Here is a 17,500-nt window from a genome sequence, read left to right on the forward strand (position 1 = left end):
GGGCCTGGACTCCGCTTACTACTCGGCGGCGTACGCGGGGCAGGCGGCGGCGGCGGCGGCGGGAGGTTACTACTACGGACAGAGCTATGGTTACATGGGCTCCTCGTCCGCCTCGTCCCCCTCCTCCGTTGCCACTGCCTCTAACGGACTCACCTCTGGCCTACCTACCGCGGCGCCCTCCACGCCCAACCCCACCACCTACCAGCTCACACTGCCTATCGAACGTGAGTACTGGTGGTTCCAAAACGGTGTGCTGCAGTTTTCGTCTTTCTCTTGGGGACTGGCACCTCAGTTCTTTCCTTCTTTTTTGGTGTCCTTAGCCAGTGCCTTCTTACATAAAAAAAAAAGAAAAAAATGTATTAGCTCTTATGCAGACGTATATTATTTCAGTTACATGGGGTTTTGTTGTAGTGTTGACTGCTTAGTTTTTGATAGAGGCAAGAGAGGGGTTGCGTTTTATGTGCAGGATTATCTCATATACTGTGTTGACTTCTCTTCATAACTACTTTGTCGAGAGTTAGGGATGAATCTGAATATTCTTCACTGGCAACACCTTCGCCTCCAAGCCATTATGCTCCTGTGGCGCTTGCTTCATCAGGAAGGCGGCTGACGGAGTGTGTGGTTGTTATTGACAGGTGAGAGGGTGGTATAGGATGTATGGTGGTTTATTGACAGGGTTGGCGGGTGTTGACGGGGTTGACAAATGATGTTTGGATGTTAGGCGGTGGCTACACTGGGAGAGGACAAACAGGCTTATATTTATCATTGGCAGGGAATTTACAGGGATGCATGGTTTGGTGAAGGTTCTGCAAATGCATTCCTCTCCTCACGAGTGAACATTGTTCCTTACAGCAGAGCCCGGCGGATTCCAGGGAGTGGACAGCCCCTCGTCGCCGCTCAAAGATACAGGTTAGTCATCCCCTCATGTTATCCCTCTTATCTTTCAACGCTTTAGAGTTTCATTATGATTTTGCAAAGTTCATAGTGATCAGTAGGTGGGTTCCCGGATTTCCTTTTTTCCACTTAGACTCTTTGTTAAACTATCGTTGGAATCATGAAGACACCCTTGTAAAACAACAAATCTTATTTCCCTTACTCTTAAACGTTGTAGGCTTTCATTAGGATTGTTTACAAGGGGCACAGTGATCAGTACTTGGGTTTTCATTAGTGTTTTTCCAACGGATGATGCAGAGTCCTCGTTGAACTATTGCCACGATCATGAAGACACCCTTGAAAATCACAGTAACCACGAAACACTTGGGGACACTACTCCTACACTCACCACATTTTACATTTCGTCCTCACAGAAGACTTTGTCAATCTCAGTATAGTACACAACACATGGATCAGATTATTCTCCTTTGTTTTGTTTTCCTAATCTCTTCCATTTCCCACCCCCCTATTATTGCAATTACGTCTTGTATATCTTGTGAGGCTAGAGAGACGCTTGAGTTCGTGGATGAGTTCAAGTGTGCCGGGTCAGGGGTAGATAAGAGAGCAAGTGTGAGCAAGGGAGGCTGGCTGGTGAGAAGAGGAGTCGGGACTTGTGCAGGGCTGGCGGGCGGGGCGTGAGAGGAGACCCTTGTGTACGCAGAAGAAAGGTTAGTGTTTATGTTACTGAGAGTCCACCTGAGGGAGTGTCTGTACTACATACACGGGAGCGGATACAGCCAACATACCTCGATGAAAGGAGTGAAAAATGGATCGGTATAGGAGGAGGTTCATGTGAAAAGATTCTCTCTCTCTCTCTCTCTCTCTCTCTCTCTCTCTCTCTCTCTCTCTCAATACTCTTGTACTGCGCAGTTAATCATACAAAGTGCTTCGAAGTGGCAAAGTTTAGCCTGAAGTTCCGGCTCACACCTCTCACCAGTCGGGACCAGAATTTCTTTGAGCAGCGGCGCATTCCTAGACATTAACCCCGAATCTGTCCACCACCTCTTTTTTATAATCGCGATATGCAACAGTTTACGGCACTGAGTACGAAATTTTTACAAGCTCCTGCAAAAAAGAGAACGGGATGAAAGAATAGGTTTTGTAACTTTTAGCTAGTGTAAAGAGGTGGCAGTTGAAGGAAGATGTGTCTCTGATATGGTGGAGGAAGGGTGAGGCAGATACCAGTCAATGGAAGGTTAAAGAATAGAGCCCCACCTTCCTCATGGAGCGTGTTGGACCCAAGCACTGCTCTCTGCATTAAAGATAGGATTTCGATAAGAATGTAACTGACGATAACCATAAACTTGTCCAGTCTACTCCATTACATACTTTTCTTATATCCCCAGTGAGCACTAGAGCATTTGATTAGAAGTATGTGTGATAGGAAATACATTCTCTCTCTCTCTCTCTCTCTCTCTCTCTCTCTCTCTCTCTCTCTCTCTCTCTCTCTCTCTCTCTCTCTCTCTCTCTGTTGCGATTATCTACACAATGAAACAACAACCAGAGTTTTATAGGCATACCTTCACGCTAAAAACTGTCACGCAATTGATGAACTGAAAAATAAAGTATAATCAAACCTCGCCTCTGAAGAACGCTATTTCAACACGTCACTGCAGCAACCAGGGACAGTGGCGGTGCCTCTGCATGCACTGATTTCCTTGCACTCTTCTCCGCTTTCCCCGCGTGCTGGCAACATTTCACAACTCTGGTCACTGTGAGGCTTCCTAATCGTTTAAGATGTTCCAAACTTGTCTGGCTCGTTTGTGCGTTTAATTCGGTTCCGGAGCTTCGCCGCAAGTTTTCAGGGGTTGCGGTATAATGCCTGAAGACCCACATCGGCGGGAGTTTGAGAGGCGGCGGCGAGATGTTTGGTGGGTTGGCCGTACGTGGTGCCTCAGCGTGGGTTGCAAACCTCTCAGAGACGCCTTACTATGCTCTCGTGTTTCCCTGGCTAATCTGCTTTGTTCATTCATCTCAATATTTTTCCATTAAACATTCCAAACATAAATAAAAACTTGCGCGCGTATTCTATTACGGATTAAACTGATTACATTTTTTTTTTTTTTATTATTGATGTTTTCGAATTAATTTTCCTCGTATGGTGTATTTTCACAAGGCTTTCCTTCCCTGTGAGCAGCGGAGGGAGGGTTGCGAATGCGTGGTTGGTTGTCTTGCAGCTTTCCTGGCCGGCTTTTAAGTGGCTTCACCGCCCTCTCGTTTGTTCGCGTTTCTGATGGTCTTCTGAGTGTGCTGTTATCTGTTTTTTTCTGCACTGTTTACTGTTCCTCCTTTGTGTCAGTGCTGTTCCTATTCTGCTGTGGTTATTTTTGTAGTCTTTCTTCTTGTGCTTCATCTTTTTTTTTTTTCTGTTCACTATTCCTTGTTTATATCAATGTTGTTCTTATTCTACAGTGGGTATTGTTGTTATTCTCTCCATGTATTGCTATTTAGTGAGCTGTATGTGTTTTTTTTTCTTCTTTACCTCCTTTATACATTTTCTCGTCTTCATCAGTATTGTTGTTCCTGTTCTACTTTAGTTATTATTCTCTACTTCATTCACATCGACACCTCACCTAACAGCCTCTCACACTTCATCTCCTTACACGCCACTCCACCACTCTCACTCCTTGTCACTTCCACTCCTTGTTACTCTAGTGCCTCTTCCTCTCATCACTTGTACTTCCTCTCCACTCCACTGTCTTTATCTACAACCCGGCCGTACACCTCTCTCACACTCATACCTTCTTCAGTTCTTCAATATTCTTGTTCCACGTCACTTCAGTTCCTTGTTAATCTAGTGTCCCTACCTTCCTCTACTGCTTCCCGTCCCTTACAAGCACCACCACTAACAACACTACCTTCGTCATCTTCACCCTCAGCTTTCTTCCAGCACCACTAACGTCCCTACTCCCTCAATGCCCATCACGTTAACTATCCCCTTATCCTCACTCGTTCGTCCCATTCATTCACTCTGCTCAATTTCAGTCTCATCTTAGACTTTCCTCGCTCCTTAGATTTAAGTTCCTACTCCTACTCTTACTCACGCTTTCCTTTTTCTTCCTTATATTACGTCTTACTCCTTTACATGCATTTCCTCATGTCTTACTGTAGATTAGATGGTGTAAATGACTACAAATTGTCACATTTGTTTTGCTGATGTTTGCTGTTCTCTCATCCTCCTTTGAATTACTTTTATGTCACCTCTTTACACATCTCGTCTTACATTTTTTTTTTTTTTCCCTTTAAAGTCATTCACCTTCTCCCTTACATTCTCCTGGACACACACACACACACACACACACACACACACACACACACACACACACACACACACACACACACACACTTTACTTGAATCATTCTCCTTCGTTTTGTGTCATCTCTACATACAGTATAGGTCATCTTTTCCTAACACGCCTCTTATATTTTTCCCTTTACAGTCAGTCGCCTCTCATCCCTGAATCTCATTTCCTCCCTATACATTTTCTTCACACATCCACACGCTTTACTTCGACCAGTCTCCTTCCTTTTGTGTCAAACTTATCTTTTTTTCGAGCACGCCCCTTACATTTTCCCTTTTGCAGTCAGTCACCTCCCATCCCTGAATCCTCCCCTACATATTTCCTTCTCCACACACCCATTCTCTACTTGGACCAGTCTCTTTTACACTAAGCGTCACCCTCTCCTCCTCAGCCTCAAGGGCGCGAAACGGCAGGTCAAGGCGTAGCAACCCGTCCCCAGATCCCGAGAACAAGGTGGAGCGGGTCTACATCTGGGACCTGGACGAGACCATCATCATCTTCCACTCCCTCCTCACCGGCACGTACGCCAGGACGTTTGGCAAAGTGAGTGTTTGTTTGTCAAGTGTTTGTCTCCTTGAACTCTTTCACTGCTTGATAAAACTGTTCCCTTAGTGACTTAGGAACTTGTAAACATTTATTTTTGTACTGCAGTCACTTAACTTTGTAGCATAGGATAGAAAAGACGAAGTTAATGTTTTCTTTTTTCATATTCATATTGTAATTTTCTTATTCGTATCTCTCTCTCTCTCTCTCTCTCTCTCTCTCTCTCTCTCTCTCTCTCTCTCTCTCTCTCTCTCTCTCTCTCTCTCTCTCTCTCTCTCTCAAGAAGTTCAATGTCCTTCCAAAACTCTATCATTCACTGCAGTCATATCAACGTTCCGTACCAAACCGTTCTTTTCTTTACTCTTCTCTGATCCCTCTTCTTCATCTTCATCCTCTCCTTTCCTCCATCCACCCATTACTCCCTCCCTCCATCTCCCTCCCCTTCATCCATCATGGTGGCTTGCCGAACCTACCCTCTCCTATCCCCACGGACACCGCCATACCCTCCCCTCCCCTCCCCTCCCTCCCATCACTGATCTTCCAATCCCGTCCCCCCAGTCCTGCTCCCTCTTCCCCTCTCCCTCCCTTCTCCATCACGCTAATAATGTGACAAACTCTCTCTCTCTCTCTCTCTCTCTCTCTCTCTCTCTCTCTCTCTCTCTCTCTCTCTCTGTGGTGCATTCTTTATCATCGTTTTCTTGTTGCATCCCTCTATTCCTGTTCTTTTCTTACTTCCTTTTTTTCCTTTAGCTCTTTCTTTGTGTGTTTCTTTACCATCTCCTACATCTTCCTCATTTACTCCCCTCCCTCTTCTCCCGCTCCTTCCCCTTCCATTGCTCCCTTCCCTGTCTCCCTCATCGCTCTCCCCTCTCCCTCTCAGTCACTCGATAAAAAGCCCTTTAACTCCTAATTGCTTAACTTGCCTGATAACATCGACATCGCTCTCTCGGTGGCAAGATGCTTCGTTGATCTGGCCCAGCACTGGAGGACCGACTGCGGGTGGTGGTTCTTAAAGTTCCTATAAGACCGTCATGGTTTAATTTGGTGGTATTTCTTAGTCCTTATTTATTCACACTTGGCTCTTCCTTCGATCTCCACTACGACCATCCACCTTCACTTTTAGGCCCTTATTCTGAAACGCTTTGCTCTCTTATCACGACTATCTTCAAAGGTCACAGAGATGATCAGTTGGGTTTTCAAGAGTGTTTCTCCTGTTAATAATGTAGAAATCTTGTCAGTCTCTCAATTGAACCTTAGAAAACAGCCCTAAAAACCTGTCATTTCAACTATCCTTTTGTTAGTAATGGAGGTGTGGCGCAGAAGTGTTTCAGAATGTGGTCCCAAGAATGGCGGCGTGGGAATGTCATTTAGTACCACAGGAACTGACTGACGGTTATGCGTGAGGGTGGTAATCTGTCCCAGTTGTTCGCGTTGTCTTGGGTGTATGTTTGGGTTATGCTGGGTGGGTTGCGTTTTGAGAGAGTTGGGAATGCTGACAGTTTGGCGTTATGGGACTGTGTTCTCAAATGTTTCTGCCCTTTGTCCCAAGAAGTGCTAACGGACTTTCATTTGGTGTTGTTTGGGATTTTCAGAGGTGTTTTCATGATTCTAGTTCAGCGAATATTCTGTATTATTATATGGGAGAAAAAATTCGCGACAACCCGACATATCATTACTGTAGTCTTTGAAAATAGTCCTTATGAAAACACACAGCGGTAAAGACGACGGTTCTTGGTGTTTAGAGTTTCAGAATGAATTATACAATTTTCTACTCGACAAGGTTCTTGAAGGAATGGGTTGTTCCATAATCTGGGTCTAGGATTTCCCGTAGATATAAAATATGTCCGTCCACGACAAATAAAAAGTAACTTAGTTTCCCTGCAGTTTGATTTACATTGTCGTTGTTTCATCTTTAGTGGCACCGGTTCGCCATTCACACTTCTGAGTGCGCGTCAGTGGTCCTGCAGCAAGGCTTCGCTTCACTGAGATATGTGTATACTTGAAGGGAAATTCAACTCCGCAAGACTGTCATTGTTGTAATTTGTCGTTCAGCCTCCTCACGAGATTCATTGCATTGCTAGTTACGTTAAACAGCAACGTACAAAATGAATGACTAATTTCACACGGATGGCGTTTCACTTCCTATTGATATCAGAAAAGAGCACTTCAAACATTTGTGTATATGATTTCACAAAAGTCCTCTATCTTTTTTCTATCTACTCAACCAGAACCTTTTAAAAATAGTGGAAGTGCGGCGCTGAAGTGTTTCAGAATATGGTCCTTATTTATTCACACTTGGCTCTTCCTTCGATCTTCACTACGACCATCCACCGTCACCTGCTTCACCCTGACCAGACGTCTTCACCTGTCAGTCATATGTCCTCGCCTGTCACTCACTCGCCACACGTGCACCCCGCCACTGGGCCTCATGCAAAACCCATGACGAGAAGACTTGCTTTTAGAGAACGGGAACGAGGTGACACGGGAAGCTGTTGACAAATGGTCGCTGAGTGAATACCGGAGGGAGAGACTAAAGTAGCCCTGCGCTTCTGCTTTTTGTCTTTGTTGATGTTGTGGTTGTTTCACGAGCTGTTCCTCGCGGCAGGGTTGCAGGTGTGTGTGTGTGTGTGTGTGTGTGTGTGTGTGTGTGTGTGTGTGTGTGTGTGTGTGTGTGTGTGTGTGTGTTGCATCTTGTTTGGACTTTATGCCCTGCCAGATGTTATTGTTGTTTTTACTTTTCGTAGCGATCATAATTTGTTTTTATTTTTCCTTAATGGAACGTTAAAGAATAGTAACTTTTTGTCATTTTAAATTAATGCTTGAGGCACTAGACACCATGAGTCAGCTAAACGAGATAAGTAGGTTCGCAGAACTTTTTTTTTCTCCCTTTTTTGAAAGCTGAACAAAAATTCAAACCGCCTCCTCCAGCCATCAGCAGTGGAGGATGCAAAGATAAGTGGCACACTTTTCACTCGCCATGTTGGGCATCATATTGCAACGAGAAAGATGGCGAGGAACTGACCCAGGCGACCACAGACTCTCCTTCGATTTCCACACTTTTATTTTTAAGGAGGAGTTGGAGGAGACTCGTGGCGTCGTCCCAGGTTGTGGTTTCAGGGAGGGCGAGGGAGGGGACTGTTATTGGGGAGGCAGAGGAAGTTCATGAGGGGCGGGAGTGTGTGCTTCGTGGCCATCATCTTGGACACGCGAAGCACAGTAATGGTCAGCCTCGTAACATTTCGGAAAGTGCCACGGAAGGATGCCCCGCCGTGCCTCTCATTACCCAGCTCTCTCCTCGCCACGCTCCATGAAATCTGACCACCATTGTCACAGATATCATACTGTTGTCTGTATTTCTAAACATTTTGGTCTCTCTTAAGGACTATTTTTCAAAGGTTATACGAGTAAAGATAATTATCCGGGTTCTCATGGATGTTTTTCCTACTGACTGTGTAGAATCCTTGTTAAACTATCTTACAACCATGGGAACACCCGTGAAAATCCTGATGATTTCCACGAGAGCCTGTTATAAAAAGGTCGAGATCACACTCCAAAACTTCTGAGAATACAAAGGCACTTTTAAGTAGCCTGTCTTAACTCAACTTTATAACGGGGCAGCTTCACCACTTCCACCTTCCAGGATTATATTAACCAATCCTCAGCCAGTAACTTCATTATAGTCCCGCACACAAACCCAACAAGACAGTTTGACTTACGTAAATGGTAACTACCGAAAAAAAAAATGTCTTTTCTTGAAGGAATGCTATGTAACATCAGTTTATTTATTTTTATTTTTTTTTCAAATTGAACCGACAGGTAAGCCGTATTTTTTTTTCTTTTAAGTATTCTAGAATTGCGGGCTAAGTTCAACTACTGAATGACACGGAATGGTAAAATCTACTCGATGAATTAAGTAACGATTGACTTATCAGCAGAATGTGGAAACAGAAACAATATCAGAAAGTTTACATTGATACAGTCAGGTCGTTAAAATGCGTACATCTGCCAACTCAACACATCACACCACGCGCTCACCTCTGCACCCCTGCCCACTCCCTCCTGTTGGCCTCTGCAACACGCTTATCTTCCGTTCCGCCAAGAAGACTGATCATTCCTGCTCGTAGTGACCCTGCCTAGTTATGTTGCCTCTGTCTCTGCTGGTATCGGAATGTGCTTGTGTACCAGGAATGCAGTGCTAGTGCTAAGAATATTTTGTTGTAGTTATTTTCCCTGCATAGGTTTGATGTTCATGATTGAGTATATATATATATATATATATATATATATATATATATATATATATATATATATATATATATATATATATATATATATATATATATATATTATTTATCTATCCATCTTTTAATTTGTCTTGGCCTAGAATTCTCAGAGAAATCGGTTTTCGGAAGTTGTTTATTATCTATTCATTGTTTATTTATTTATACATATTTCAGATATGGATATTGTTAATCGTTTTAATGTGTTTATGTTTTATCGACATCTAGGTGTCATCACACTTTGCAATATGCTGCATCGTTTATAAAGCGGAAAAAAAAAAACTCACAGCAGTCGGATGTTTACCGTATTTTTGCAGATTCTACGTAATATGTAAAAATGCACCGTGCCAGATGAGTTTCATTGAAGAAAGAAGGAAAGAAAGATTCAGCACCAGGGGACGGCTCCCCAGCAGAGTGGAGAGGGCGGCAGACAGCAGTATCTAGTAGGCGGTGTGCACGAGCGAGCTTCCCGCGTTTTCTTGTGCCAATTACAAGTGACACTTTACCGCGTTAATGAGCAAAAAAGCTCGCACACTTAGACAGCCGCGTTACTGCCAAGCCACCAAAAACACGATTATAAATGGCGCGAGGTGGGCCTCTTGCTTGGCGCCGAGGATCGGACAGCCGAGGGTCTGCCTGGCCACGAGGGACTCAATGACTACTTGGCCCCTCGCACCTACATGAGAGGCAGCTGAGAGGAGGCGTGAGGGCGGCTGTCTGACGGGGAAAAGATACGAATATACAGCGTCTCTCTTTTCTCGTTTGCTTCTGCGTGTGTATTTTGTTCATGTGGGTACATTTGGGCAGAGACTGAGAGGTGACATACAGACTCACAGAGAGCCGCGCCGCACCTGTCCGTCTTGCTTCCCTTTGCACTCTCACTCGCTCACACAGGAATTTGGTTTCATTATGTAGACTTGAACCGGCTGCTTGTCAGTTGTCAGATGTGATGGTGTTCCTCCTTGTCCTCGCCCAGAGTAAAGTAATATTGTCTAATAAACTTTCACACTTAATGCTATACATATCATGCTAAATCCTTAAAATTGTAACACGCATTGGAATAAATGGATAGTTTTTTTTTTTTTTATCACCTCGTAGTAAAATACGAGATCTCGTAGATCTCATACTGTTTATTAGTTCGCTCTTTCCATTCCGCAAATATCAACGTATAATCTAAACACGAAAAAAAAAAAATACGAGAGAAAAAGATTGAGGATGAGAGGGCCTTTAGTTTGCTTAAGAAACGTGTGAAAAAAAAAAGCTGTAGAAAAGAGGAAAGTAGTCGTGGAGGAGTGAGAACAAGGGTCGGTGTTAAGGGGGCGGAGATAAAAGAAAGGAACGGGTGTGAGTGAGTATATAGGTGGGGATGGGGAGGAGAGACTGGGGGAGTGAGGAGAGGATGGAGGGTCGTCATAATGGAGGGGGGGCATGTATAAACACTCCTGCCATTTGCTGCTTTTGTCCCGCCATTAGGATTTTTTTTCATCTTTTTTTTATTTTTTTTTTTATTTAGCATTACAAAGACAGTTGACTTTCACTTTCATTCTACTCAATACGTTTTCATTCTTGTCTGTCACTACTACTACTACTACTACTACTACTACTACTACTACTACTACTACTACTGTCGCCTTCATTATTTCCTCTTACTCATCGTCTTCCTGTTCTCTCCCTCCTCCTCCTCCTCCTCCTCCTCCTCCTCCTCCTCCTCCTCCTCCTCCACCACCACTCTTGCTCCTTCCCCACGCTCCTTTCCTTCCTTCCTGCTCCCCTCACTCTTCCCTCGGTCGCCTTTTGGAGTGGTGGTGAGTGTTTATGTGTTTGCTTTGCGAGACAGACAGCCAGGTAGACAGACAAACAGGCGCAAGGAAAGCCGATACACGCAGCGGAAACAGGAGAAGAGAGATGGAGTAGGAAAAAACACGAGGAAAAAGTGCATAAAAACATAAACAGAGTGACGGACAAGTGATGGCTGTATTGGTGGTGAGTGTTTGTTTGGTGTCGCAGCGGTGGTGGTGGTGGTGGTGGTGGTGGTGAGCGTTCTCTGTTGAATTGTCTTCCTTAAATCACTCATTTTCATTCATGTTCTGTTCTATTTTTCTTCTTCTTGGCTTGTTCTCCTCCTTTTCTCTCTCTCTCTCTCTCTCTCTCTCTCTCTCTCTCTCTCTCTCTCTCTCTCTCTCTCTCTCTCTCTCTCTCTCTCTCTCTCTCCTTTTTCTTCTTTCTTAGCTTTCCCTTTTACCTCCTCCTCCTCCTTGTGTCTTTCACTTATTTGGGAGCTTTCCTTCCTTCCATCATCCTTTTCTTCAATCTTTATCCCATTTTCCCCCAGTTTTCTTCACGTTTTCTTTCATCAGCTCTTTCTCCATCCTTTTTTTATTCCTTTCTTTTTTCTTCTCTCCTTCTAGACACTTTACCGCCGTTCTTTTCTTCACTCTCTGCCTGTCTGCCACCCTCCCATAGCCTTTAGTCTCTCCCTGCTACCCTCCCACCGTTCTTGCCTTTTCTCCCTGCTGCCTCCCCACCGTCCTTGCTTCCTCTCCCTGCAGCCCTCCCACCGTCCTTGCTGCTCCATCCCTGCCACCTCCCTGCTACCCGTCGCCTCCCCTCATCCCAGCAGACGTCCTTTTCGTCTCCTTGTCATCCTCCTCCTCCCCTCTCCTCCTTTCTGTCGCCTAATATAACCCACCATCTCATCTTTTCAATTCCCGAACGACTTTACTGTCAGTAGTTATGGTTAATTTCGTCCCCTCTTCCTCCTTTGTCGTGTGTGTGTGTGTGTGCGTGTGTGTGTGTGTGTGTGTGTGTGTGTGTGTGTGTGTGTGTGTGTGTGTGTGTGTGTGTGTTTGCTTTCACTGTGTTCGTATGTATACTTCGGTGCATCACTTCATTAACAAAAACTCTCTAGCAGTCACGATATCTTCTTTCTGAGCAGGAACAAATGGTTCCTTCATTCTGCCCTGGAAACGAATAGAATGGAAATCCCCCATTCGAATCTCGTGTACCGTGGTGCTTGTTAAGGCCGGCTCACAGTTACATCAAGGCGTACATGTATGTGTCAGGAGGACAAGGCAATGTAATGTTCTGCTCAGCTTGCATCAATTACAGTTTGCTTCCTAGCCAGTGTGTATCAGAGGCATCTGCACATTACATGTGTCTTGACAAGTTGACCCTTTTTATTTGTTTTGTCAGGTTTAAGCAGGTTTCGTTTATTCAGAACAAGCAGCGAGGCACGAAAACAGAACAGAGCAGTGTCCGAGGCTATGCCGGCTGTTCCTGCCCCAAACAATAACAAACAGTGCGAGGCGCGTTGGCCACCCCGTCGCCTTCCCTCCCCCTTCCCTCCACTGCCACACACAGACCACCAGGCGCAGGCAAAGACGCCACCGTGCAGCGTTCGCGTGTTTGCTCAAAGTGTGAAAATATTGCTTTTATTCCACAAAGTGAACCACAATCAAAGGTAACAAAGACCTGCCCCTTAATGTATACATCCGAATGACTCCTCTGGGAGTCACACCATGCGCACTCAGCTCTTGATCGTGAGCACGCATGGTAACCTGTGTCCGGCACCATTCACTCCTGCGCTCAAGTGTTACGATCCCGCCAGCATACACTTCCTCATGGTTTCTCAAAGGCGTGCGTCTGGCAGCCTCGCCCTGCTGAGAGAAAATGTCATACTGACCATCATTATAGGCAATGGTTTTTTCTTTCCATTTTTTTTTTTTCAGTCTTTTCGCGGAGTATTGCAAGAACTAAGTGCGCTAGCACACAAACATCTGCTCTTCAGTTGAATTACTGGATTACAGAAAAAAAAAACTTGCCACTTTTTTTTCTTTCTTCGTGCGCACAAATTGTTATACTGTTTACACCGAGTTTAGGGGAAGCAGTATCGAACCACAACCGTCTTAGCCAAATATTTACACTTGCAATCAAGCAACCAACCAACCAGCGGTCATTTTCCTCACATTTTGCATCCAGAGATCCCCGCCAGACATACTCCAGCTCTGCCACAACCCTGTTCTCTATTTTAAAAAGGTTTAGGCTTCCATACGGACCACTCTTACCTTCACAGGCCACAAAGATGACTGTTACAGTTCTGACAGCTTTTTCTCCATTGGTGATACAGAATTCTTACTAAACTACCGCCAGAATCATAAAGCCTGGTAAAAGTAGTCGAGATGAGACGCCGAAACGTTTGAGAACACAGATAGCGAAGTGACAAATTATGTTCACGGTGCACAGCAAACACGGAGGATGAGTAATAGCTGCAGAAAGAAAACGAGAAGTGAACTAAAGAAAAATGGGACAGCGATTGAGGAAAAGGATGATGCGAGGAAGGAAAGCTCTCAAGTGGTCATAGAGAGAGAGAGAGAGAGAGAGAGAGAGAGAGAGAGAGAGAGAGAGAGAGAGAGAGAGAGTCAACTGAAAGAAAACGGGACATCACCACATTCACCTCAGGCCACAACCAAGTTCCAACACAGACCAGTATTGTGGCGCCGTAGCTTCCGATCACTTGTCTGTTTACATATCACTGGCAGTCCATTGGAGAAGGAACCGGTGTCTTCTCCCTCCTCCTCCCACCTCCCTCCTTCCTTAACCTTTCTCTCCATCCCTCCTTGTCCATTCCTCCCTCACTCCCTCTTTTCCTCTCCCGTTCCTCCCTCCTGCCTCGTTTCTTGCTACCACTGCCTTCGTCCTTCTTTCTTCTCCTTTTCTCCTGCCGCCTCCTACCTTCCCCTCTTTCCTCGTCCCCTCCCACCCTGTTGCTCCTCTGATTTTTTTATGGTAGTAGGGGAGGAGGTTATTTTGGGAGTCATTAAAGTGGGAGGGAAGAGGGTCAGGAGAAGGAAGAGAGAAGAGCGTGGTGGAGAAAAAAGGTTAAGACGCTACTATAAAGAGTGACAAGGATAGAGGGAATGGAAGGAGGGGGAGAAAATGTGATGGAGTATGTAGGAGAGAAGTGGGAGGTGTAAGTGTGGGCTTGTGATGTTATGAATTGTAATATTTGTAGCTGTTGTAGTAATAGTTGTTGATGTCTCCTGACTGAAAACACGTAGAGATGTGATTATTATTATTGATTGATTGTTTGATTGATTGAGTGATCAATTTTCATTATTATTATTATTATTATTATCATTATTATTATTATTATTATTATTATTATTATTATTATTATTATAGCAGAATGAGGTCGGACATCATTTGAAGGTAAACAGGATTTTACTTTAACCAAGCAAGTGTACACTATCCTTGCTAAGTGGTTGATTGTAGCAGAGAGAGAGAGAGAGAGAGAGAGAGAGAGAGACATAAATTACATGTTGTTTGAGTGAAGTTGTGAGAAAATGGAGCCGTGTGTGTGTGTGTGTGTGTGTGTGTGTGTGTGAGGAGGAAGGTTCAGAAAAAAAATGCATGTATCCAGTTGTCATGATAAGTACTTCACATGATATATTTCTTGTTGCTCCTCCAATCTTTCCTCCTCCTCCTCCTTCTCCTCCTCCTCCTCCTCCTCCTCCTCCTCCTCCTCCTCCTCCTCCTCCTCCTCCTCCTCCTCCTCCTTGTCCTCCTCATTAGCGAAGCACCTAAGGAAACGCACAGCCACAATTCCTCATCAGTCACGATTTGACACCCGTGGCGTTATCGTGGGGAACAACGGAGTAGATGTGAGTGGACGAGGCAGAACACCAGAAACAGGAAGAGAGAGAGAGAGAGAGAGAGAGAGAGAGAGAGAGAGAGAGAGAGAGAGAGAGAGAGAGAGAGAGAGAGAGTCACAATGGTATAAAATCGTGATTAGCAAGGAAAATATTGTCAGTTAATAATGTAAATATATTGCTGGTTATGTTAATTTCATGTGGTTCTCCTCCTCCTCCTCCTCCTCCTCCTCCTCCTCCTCCCGGGCTGAGTAATGGGTGTTAAGATAAGGTGATAACCTCAAGTAGGGGCCGACGTAGGTTTAGATTAATGGTTGTTGTGTTTCTGACCAAACACCCAGAAATAGTGACCCTTATCTCTTCTCCCCTCCCCACCAACTCCGCCTCCCTCCCATGCATGTCTAGCCTTTCCCTCCCCCTCCCATCCCCTCCCCTTCCTTTCCCAACTCCCAAACACTTGTTCGTCTTCAAGGATGTTTCCATGATTCAAGTGATAATTTAACATGGATTCTTTCTGATAGTGGTAAAGAACACTCACGAAAACATAGCTAACCATCTCCGTTGCCTTTCGAAATAATCTATTTATAATTACTGTCAAAAGAACTTCAAAATGCTTACACTAATACGACTATTAATTTCTGTGTTTTTTAAAAGAATAGTCACATTTAGAATTCAAAGAGTTAATCTGTCCCTGGTCTTGGGAAATAATAGATAAGTAAAAAGAAGTCTTATGAAAAAGCCAAAGCGTCTCAAAGTATCTAATGCAACCTGAGAAAACACGGCTAGTCATTACGGAGCTTTAAAAGAAGATTGGACAAATTTATGGATAAGGATGATAAGTGTAAGTATGTAGGTGTGTTTCTTACAGGAACTGCCACGTGTAGGCCTGATGGCTTCTAGTAGCTTCCCTTATTTTTTTATGCTCTTATGTTCTTATCTCTGTGACCTTTAAGAATAGTCCCAGTGAGAACCTAAATAATCAGTGCCTGACCAGGAGCGTCATGATGTAAGGTTAGGGTCGCGACATCACGTCCCTCTCCTTCCCTTCCCTGTTAGAAGGGTCTCTCGGGCTACGTTAAGATCAGCTGTCCCTGGTATTTTTATGATGTACTGGGAGACGTTAGGTCAGGTTACTTAATTTATATCTAACCTATCCTATCCTAAAACTATTATACTCTTAACTAACCAGCTAGGATATGTTCCGTTACTCATTCTAACCCACCCAAACCTTATGTGATGTAACCCATCCTTTCTTAACCCAACTCATCCTAATCTAACCTAACCTTTCCTATCCTAATCTAACCTAACCTAATTTATCCTTATTTAACCAGATCTAACCTTACTTTACCCACACCTAGAGTAGCTGAAAGCTTAGGTCGATCTTTATTTCACTTGTTACAGTGGATATCTCACTAATAATAATAGCAATAACAACAATAAAAAACAATAAAGAAACGCATTGAAGTGTTACCCGTCTGGAGGGATTATGACGTTCTCTAAGTCAGTGTATGTAGTGTTGTGAGAGGAACAGACAGGGGAGTGTGTGGGAGAGGTTGGGCAGCTGAGGGAAGAGGGCGGATTTTCGTTAACAAGTGGGTGGGAGGTGGCCAGGCATTTTCTTCTCTTTTGTTTTGTCTTCTAATCTCTCTCTCTCTCTCTCTCTCTCTCTCTCTCTCTCCTCTCTCTCTCCTCTCTCTCCTCTCTCTCTCTCTCTCTCCCCGGGCCGTCTTCAAAAACGTTTTAATCTCTCACCACGACTACTTTAAAAGGTCACAGGGCTGATCAGCCGAGTTCTCATGAGTGTTTCTATTGTTAATAAATGTAGAAACCTTATAAATCTGTCACTAGAACCATAAAAGCAACCTTAGAAATCCTCCTGATTTCAACTACTAGAGCGTTTTTGAAAGTAGTTGGAGGTGCGGCCAGAAGTGTTTCAGAATATGGTCCTCTCTCTCTCTCTCTCTCTCTCTCTCTCTCTCTCTCTCTCTCTCTCTCTCTCTCTCTCTCTCTCGTGAATGGCTGCTGGCTGGCTGGCACTGCCCCCCGCAATAAGCTAACCAGTCAGCAGTGCCGCGTGGTGCATCCCTCCCTCCCAGCTGTCGTACTGTGTTGTCTTAACCATGCGGTGACGGATCTCCCTTCTCTATTGTGTTGTGGTGCTCCTACGTCTTCGGTTCAGTTCATTTCAGTAATTGGTTCGGGATAAGTTTTTTCCAACGGGTCCTAGCGATCTCCTTCCTTGTTTTATTCATGGAGTTGTTGAAATTAGCTGTTTTCTTCTTGTCCTCGTCTTAGGGTTCATTCTGGCTTTGCTTCACACGTGTCTTCACCTTTATATACACTACATTTGTGCACCAAGCATTTATACTCTTTATGAACCAAAGTGGCTGTAGATTACACCTCTCTCTCTCTCTCTCTCTCTCTCTCTCTCTCTCTCTCTCTCTCTCTCTCTCTCTCTCTCTCTCTCTCTCTCTCTCTCTCTCTTTAATATTGTTATTTTAATTGAGTCCAGTAGTTTTGTAAGGACCTGAGGATATGTTGGTGTGTGTGAAATCTCTTGTTATCCTTTGTACTCTCTCTCTCTCTCTCTCTCTCTCTCTCTCTCTCTCTCTCTCTCTCTCTCTCTCTCTCTCTCTCTCTCTCTTGTTACAACCATTAATTCTCCTTCACTTACCAGTAGCGTCACATGTTGTCTCCACAGCCACTCCCTCCCTCTCCTCTTCCTCTAGAAATTGTTACTTTTTTTTTTATTATTCATCGCATCTTCGTATGTTCTATATATTTTTTTTTCCAC

General features: G+C 44.3%; 1 protein-coding gene across 3 annotated transcripts in view; it reads left to right on the forward strand.

The window, feature by feature from the left end:
- Nucleotides 1-17,500, forward strand: part of LOC135106959 (eyes absent homolog 2-like) — an 83,815-nt gene that overhangs the window by 50,606 nt on the left and 15,709 nt on the right. For 2 of the 3 annotated variants that reach the window (XM_064016439.1, XM_064016437.1), the window contains 3 exons: nt 2-224; nt 853-909; nt 4,627-4,778. In XM_064016439.1, coding sequence (XP_063872509.1) covers nt 2-224; nt 853-909; nt 4,627-4,778 — 432 coding nt within the window. The remainder of the gene's footprint in view (nt 1; nt 225-852; nt 910-4,626; nt 4,779-17,500) is intronic. The other variant, XM_064016438.1, reaches the window with a different exon arrangement.

The sequence above is a fragment of the Scylla paramamosain genome, chromosome 14 (genome assembly GCF_035594125.1).
Source record: "Scylla paramamosain isolate STU-SP2022 chromosome 14, ASM3559412v1, whole genome shotgun sequence".
Classification (NCBI taxonomy): Eukaryota; Metazoa; Arthropoda; class Malacostraca; order Decapoda; family Portunidae; genus Scylla; species Scylla paramamosain.